At 41.4% G+C, this 7000-nt stretch overlaps 1 protein-coding gene across 1 annotated transcript in view; it reads right to left on the reverse strand.

Annotated features, from left to right (window-relative positions):
* The window catches only part of LOC106806537 (huntingtin-interacting protein 1-like), a 21670-nt gene extending 16288 nt beyond the window's left edge, over positions 1-5382 (reverse strand). The window contains exons 1-9 of the mRNA XM_014808512.1: positions 5227-5382; positions 4928-4991; positions 4044-4243; positions 3230-3310; positions 2983-3059; positions 2511-2572; positions 1596-1736; positions 1229-1286; positions 942-1017 (exon numbers count right to left, since the gene is read on the reverse strand). Of these exons, the coding sequence (XP_014663998.1) occupies positions 942-1017; positions 1229-1286; positions 1596-1736; positions 2511-2572; positions 2983-3059; positions 3230-3310; positions 4044-4243; positions 4928-4991; positions 5227-5250 (783 nt within the window). The 5' untranslated portion in view covers positions 5251-5382. The remainder of the gene's footprint in view (positions 1-941; positions 1018-1228; positions 1287-1595; positions 1737-2510; positions 2573-2982; positions 3060-3229; positions 3311-4043; positions 4244-4927; positions 4992-5226) is intronic.
* Between the last annotated feature and the right edge of the window lie 1618 nt (positions 5383-7000).

Below are 7000 nucleotides of genomic sequence, written 5' to 3' on the forward strand. Positions count from 1 at the left end.
TCGACCCGGGCCGTAACCCGCAGGGGGGCAGCCGGGGCCATTTCCCCCCCGACCTCGAGATTTTCAGAGTCATGCCTTTTATGGGACAATAGGGCAATAGAGGGCGTGGCGAGATACCTTTGCCCCCCTACAGAAAATGTCCTGCGCATATTTGCCCCCTACAGAAAATTTCCTCTACGTACGGCCTTGGCGTCGACCCCCCCCCCCCCACCCCAAACCCATGCACGCACACTCAACTGGCCACCTCGCTGTCGACCAGGGAGCCTTCGACGATAGACTCCCGATCGTGCTTCCTGCGCGCGGCCACTGACAAACGACGGGGCTTAACGTGACTTATACAGGTCAGAGGCCCCACAAGGAAGTTGGGCGGTTTTCTGCAAGCCCACAAAGGCCAGAGCGTCACCGTGAATCATCACAAAAATAATTTTCTCGCTTTCTTATTTCTCGCTATTTTACTTCTCTCCTCTCTCTCTTGCGTCTCTCTCTCTCTCTCTCTCTCTCTGCTCTCTCATCTCTCTCTCTTTTATCTCTCTCTCTCTCTCTCTGCTCTCTCTCTCTTCTCTCTCTCTCTCTCTTCTCTCTCTCTTCTCTCTTCTCTCTCTTCTCTCTCTCGCTCTCTCTCTCTCCTCTCCCCTCTCTCTCTTCTCTCTCTCTCTCTGCTCTCTCTCTCTCTCTCTCTCTCTCTCTCTCTCTCTCTCTCTCTCTGCTCTGTCTCTCTCCTCTCTCTCTCTCTCTCTCTCTCTCTCTCTCTCTCTCTCTCTCTCTCTCGCTCTCCTCCTTCTCTCTCTCCTCTCTCTCTCTCTCTCTCTCATCTCTGCTCTCTCTCTTCTCGCTCTCTCTCTCTCTCTCTCTCTCTCTCTCTCTCTGCATCTCTCTCTCTCTCGCTCTCTCTCTCTCTTTCCATAAAATAGTAGTTTATATGTGTAGTAAGGCAAGCTCACTTCTGGAAGTTGTGGAACGTGGATCAAGTACTTGAAATACTGTAGGTTGCTGGCACTCAGATAAAAATTTCTGAGCCTGAAACAAGTAATACGACACAATGATGAGTGGTTATCCGTTCAAGTCAAGCAGGATCGCATGAAACATAATCATAACACGTGAATTTCAACATGCGCATGACCAGTACACAAAACTATGTACACACACATAAATGCATACATCAACACTCACGTTGTGAAAAAAATGGATCATGATTGGTTTCATAAACTTAATTACACTCCAAACCTACACTTTGAACTGGTTGAGGAAACGCTGCCGGTGGCCAGCTAATGTATCCGCAGGCAGAGCTAGAAAAAATGCAGAAACACTGACCGTACAACACGGAGAGAAACCGCGAATAATAACATATCCAAGCAATCTTGCTGCTGCCTCTTCCCCATACGAATAATCACAGTATCTCTTACCACTACATGAACGACGTTCACTCACAATACATCTCGATACAAATCGCAGATGAAATAAAGCTCATAGCAGAATGATTTGGAATGGGACCATCACAGCACGATTTATCAGAGCAGCACCGGCCTACACATACACTATGTCCCCATGATGAGACAGCACTCACCGACATGCCGTCTACCCTGTGACGCTCGTACCTGCATGTAGCTTGAACATGGTCTTCACAGAGAAGTCGTACAGCTGGCTAGAGTCCTGGATGCAGGGTATGAGCGGGTGTATCCGACACTGTCCGGTACTCGTCATTGAGTTCGCGCGAGACATGTCGAGTGATCCGAACACTGCACATGTAGAAAACAACAAGACGTTAGCGTATCCTGTCTCCCTCACATGTACGTACGCTGCACATGTAGTAAACAACAAGACGTTAGCTCATCCTGTCTCCCTCACACGTACGTACGCTGCACATGTAGAAAACAACAAGACGTTAGCGTATCCTGTCTCCCTCACACGTACGTACGCTGCACATGTAGAAAACAACAAGACGTTAGCGTATCCTGTCTCCCTTGTGCAGCGTACGTACGTGTGTGTAGTAAACACACGCCGTTAGCCTTACATCAGTGCATATTTAAAAAAAGTCATGCTCTGCTTAAAGTTATGATTGACCCTGTCTTTGAGTTGCTCCACCTACTTAGCAGGAACACTGTTTGCTCATTATCCAGATCACGATCGTTCTGTGACATGTAATTTGGTATTCCGACCCTGGTGCCTATACCATCGGTTCTCATCGTCACTCTGTGATAAGGTTGTTGTGCAACTTTGTCACGTTTCCACACACACATTTTAAACTTCGATCAAATGGGATCAGTTGCACAAAATGTAGCTACGGATTTGAGTATTACCGGCCTTCACCAGCAGGGGTGGTCAGCCAAGACATGCTACTAACCCTTACGGATTTCTACTAGCCTCGGGTGACCCCCGGCGAGCATTGGTTTCAAACCCGAAACATAGGTAAACAATTCGAAAAATAGGAAGAATGTGAAAACTGAAAATGTAAAAGACAATTATGAGGAGTGTGCTAAATGAAGCAAACAACTGGCTTCCAGGACACTCACCAGCTTTCTGCAGGTTCAGCAATTCCTCCATGTAATCAAAGAATTCTGTGCACAGCTCAAAACTATAACAATAATGAATTACTTCAACAACAATACTGATCACTTTCTTTAAGGCTTAAATCTTAATTCGAATGAAAGAGTTTGCAAATTAGCTTTACATACACTAACAATTTTTGAATTGACAAAACATTTTAATAGCAAGGCTTGAGTAACAATGTTTAATAGAAACTGTTTAAATTAAAGGAACTTGCAATAACTGCAGCTGCATCCAAATGCACAACATGGAACATAACTTGTAATATAGAGGATATGTTCCAATCATTCTTTGCTGGTAAACCTTGTCCGAGTCACGAAAAATTACATCTTAAAACGATTTGCATCAGCTCATCCCTTCCCTGGCCAACTCTGGGAGGATGATTATTTCAAATAAAAATTCATATCACAGAATTAATAACACTGATCTACTACTTACAAGATGTTCACATCGTTTTCTCCAATGTTGTCTAGAATCTCCTTGTTCACTTGTAGATTACCTGGGAACTTTGGGTACTAAAGTCACAAAGTTAAAACAAAGCCACAAAGAACTTATGTACTTGCAATTACAATAAAAATCTACATAATATACAATTCATTAGCATGTAACACGAACATACATTGTACTAATACGGATAAAATCGGGTCTTATTTGTGCTTGATTTATCAATGGTTTAAGGTAGTACCTTTCGATGGAATTCTAGTTTGCAAACGAGTAATTTGCAGTAGCAGCTTATCAGTTTGCCATAGCCTTCTCTCAGAAGACCCTACAAAAAAGATAATTCATAAGTATAAAACAACAGATCTGATATCTGATCTTCAATAAAATTCCAAACTGTGACATTTTGTTTATATGTTATAAATACATATCGTTACGTAATGCTCAATGACTACATCTAAGTGTCAAAAACTATGAAAAATCATGACAATAAACTTTTTTGACATTGTGAATTGAATCCTTACTTACAATAGCAGCAAAAAATTATAACAGTAAGAAATATGAGAGGGCCCAGAAGTCCCCATCACTTATTCTTTCCCATACAATCATGAAAACTAACACTCGCCATAATGTGGGGGCCCACAATTTCATCAGGTCACCCAGAATACGAGGGTATATTTGCATAGATGAACTCCATAATCAGTGGAATATCTTTGGTTCGATTGCTACAGTTACACAAATACAGTTCATATACTGTTTCCTAGGATTTAGGCACTTTTTTTACTACACGCATGAAAACTGCTTAAATCTATACTTAAAATTACCCAAAAATATCCTACACAGCTTTTTACTCAATATATTTGCACTGAATCTCTGCGTTGCATATAAGAGCATCATTTCAGTGTTAATTTCTAAGAATGCGAATCCAAAACTTTTGCGCTTTTGTGTGATATTAAGCTGGGCCCGTAAAACTTGAATTGGTCCCCTGATAGTTTTACTTCACAGGCCCAGGTGGCAACTACTTTTTGTGTGATTTTAACCACTGCCATAACGCTGCGCACCCAGAGTTTTCCGAGGTCAGTAAGGTGACTGACAAACTTGTATGAGTCGGGTATCGTCTGTGCGTGACCCTCGCGCAGCAGCTTGTGCAACGTGTAGCAGAACTTCCAGCAGATGATAGGATTGCCCTGTAGCGGCAGCCGCGTGCCCACGTTCCAAAACACCCGGGCGCCCTGGTCCTGGAACGTTCCGATTATCGACACTGGTGGATCGTTAAGGATACGAGCTGACCTTACAAATGCCTATGAAAAGTTCAGTGAGGTGCAGGTGCTGCAAATTCTACCTAGTTCCACTCTATAACACCAATTCATGCATGTATACTACTTCATACCACTATGAGAAATGGCGCACATGCACTCACGCATGCATGCGCACGCACACACACACACACACACACACACACACACACACACACACAGATGAACACACGCACAGATGAACACACGCACGTACACAAACATACAAACCGACATAAAAATGGGTCAGTTCTTAGCAACTCAGGATTAAAACATTTCTATCCCCAATTATTACAACACCAGCAAACAGATGATTTTTCACAATAACATGCAAGTTATGAAGAGCTAATAATAGCTGATATAGCATTAAATTGCCTGAATCATCTTGGGATGCTTTGCTCTAACACGGGGCTACTGCTAGCATTCGCTACCAGCAAACAAAATTACAATTAAATAATTACACCCCTTTTCACACACCCACTACCTGTTTGTGCTTTGTCTATCATGTATGATTATGTAAGCATTGACTATAGTTTTTCATTAAGGGCTAAAAAATCACTTTGGTGGTTCGAGTCTTGGCTCAAACTTTAAAACATATAGAGGAAACCCTGCAAGTGGAATGATTCGCACACGAGTCATTAAAAGGATACTTCGCACATGCTTCTCTTTCACCGGCGTTTCCTGTGCGTTGATTGCTTTATTCACTGCAGCTGCCTGCGGAGAGAAGAAAACCACGCAATCACACATCGCAGCAACTTGCAATGTTTAACTATGGTGGAGAACATAGATGGCAAACAATAAAATGCAGTTAAAATCATGACCATGGCCAATTACATAGACTAAACACAAATGTTGCAATGCCACAGCATGTGTACAGAGACAAATATGTATGGCGCAAATTCACAGTGGCTATGAACATAGGCACTCTGCTACAGCCACAAAAACCTACCTGTGCATTTTTTCTCAGTGACATTTCTAATCGTGACTTTTCCACTGCCGACAATCCATCAGTCTCAAATACTCTCACACAGGCAGACAACTACACAACACAACATGGGAGCTTCTTCCTGGATGCCTATGATTGCATATTGCTGACGTGAACACACTGATCTCTAGATCTCTGACACTGCTGTGAATGTACTGCATGTCAGTGGACTTATACTTTCGACACTCTCTGGACAGGAAATGCTCGTCAGGATATATACCCACACCTGTGCTACCCCGGAATAAGAACAAGGCACAGTTAGGCAAAGGAAGCATGGACACACCTACATATGGTGTCTCGCAGACCCACATGTTTTAATGTTAGTTTGTGCTTGTGTACCAAGACCTGCTGCAGACACTATGCTTACTACAAGCCATTAATCAGGTTTGACTTTCAACAAGTGCGTATTGGCTGAAACCTATTTACGAAGGACAATCCGAAGGACTCCTTATATGCATTAATTTTGGTTATTTATTTTATAAATTACCACTTCAGGGCACGAAATTCAGATTTTTTGGCACCGGACCAGAGAGCTGGTAACAGTAGTTTTTACCAGCCCTCACCATAATTTACCAGCCGTCACAAATTTGTTTGTAAAATCAATGTCATGTTTCACGCTTGCATTCTCTATTTCAAATTTGTAAAATGTTGATAAGTTATGGTGTAATATCCTTGGTAAAACAGTAATGTAAGCTATTTGCTATAAATAATGTAGGCTATAAATAAATATGTAGGTACTCGCTAACATGGCTGAAACCACCGGCTCGGAGGGCCGGTGTTTTGCTAATGTTACCGGCCCTCCAAATAATTTGCCGGCATATGCCGGTGGGCCGGTGCTAATTTCACGCCCTGCACTTCATTTTGCCATTTTACAAAAATTATTAGAACAGTATTTTTATTTGATTAGTCATTTTGTGGCAGCCTTTTAACCAATATAGAGGCATCTATTAGTTTAAACTTGTTGAATGTCGTTAACTATTTTAAATGTCTTTTTTGTATAGTGAAGTCTTGATAATTGTATATACTTTAAGCAATATTAATCAGATCCAGAATCCAGAGCTATTCATCTGATCAGTTGCAGTTTTATAGTAAGATATGTACAGAATGAATTGCCTACATCACAGGACAATGTATTGTTCACCTGTAAATTCATTTTATTAATTTTAAATTATTAATTTTTTTAAACTGTTAAGTCATTAAATCACCCACCTCGATCTGTGGCTTTGCTATTATGCATTTATGTATAGGCACATGCTCGCTATGGATCCTAAAATTGTGTATGTCAGTCTAGATATATGTTAATTTAGCCGTAAAAACATGGGCGCTTGTACGATCTAAGCGAACACTAGTATTGTACTATACTGTGTACGACTTTGTTAGAAGACACATGTTCATTATTTGGAATTATATGTAATTCCGGTAAAAGTATAACTTGTAACCGTATAACGGCATTACTAATAGTTGTCACTTAGTCGTCTAGCAAGTGGGCGTGATAATTTCTTTCGACATTTGCCATCTGCAAAAGACCATCTTTAAGTTTGGCATCTAACCATGAATGTGAAGAGGTTGCGAGCTTATGCTGATATATCGGAGCTATAGTCTAGAAGACATGACCCATTGTGTATTGTATTGTAGACATGAAGTATTGTGGGACATGTCTTCTAGACTAGGGCCGATATATCTTTTACAGATGTGGCACCTTTAAATAAATAAATAAATAAAAATAGTAATTCTTCGT

Source organism: Priapulus caudatus, unplaced genomic scaffold (assembly GCF_000485595.1).
Source record: "Priapulus caudatus unplaced genomic scaffold, Priapulus_caudatus-5.0.1 Scaffold167, whole genome shotgun sequence".
In the NCBI taxonomy this organism is placed as follows: domain Eukaryota; kingdom Metazoa; phylum Priapulida; class Priapulimorpha; order Priapulimorphida; family Priapulidae; genus Priapulus; species Priapulus caudatus.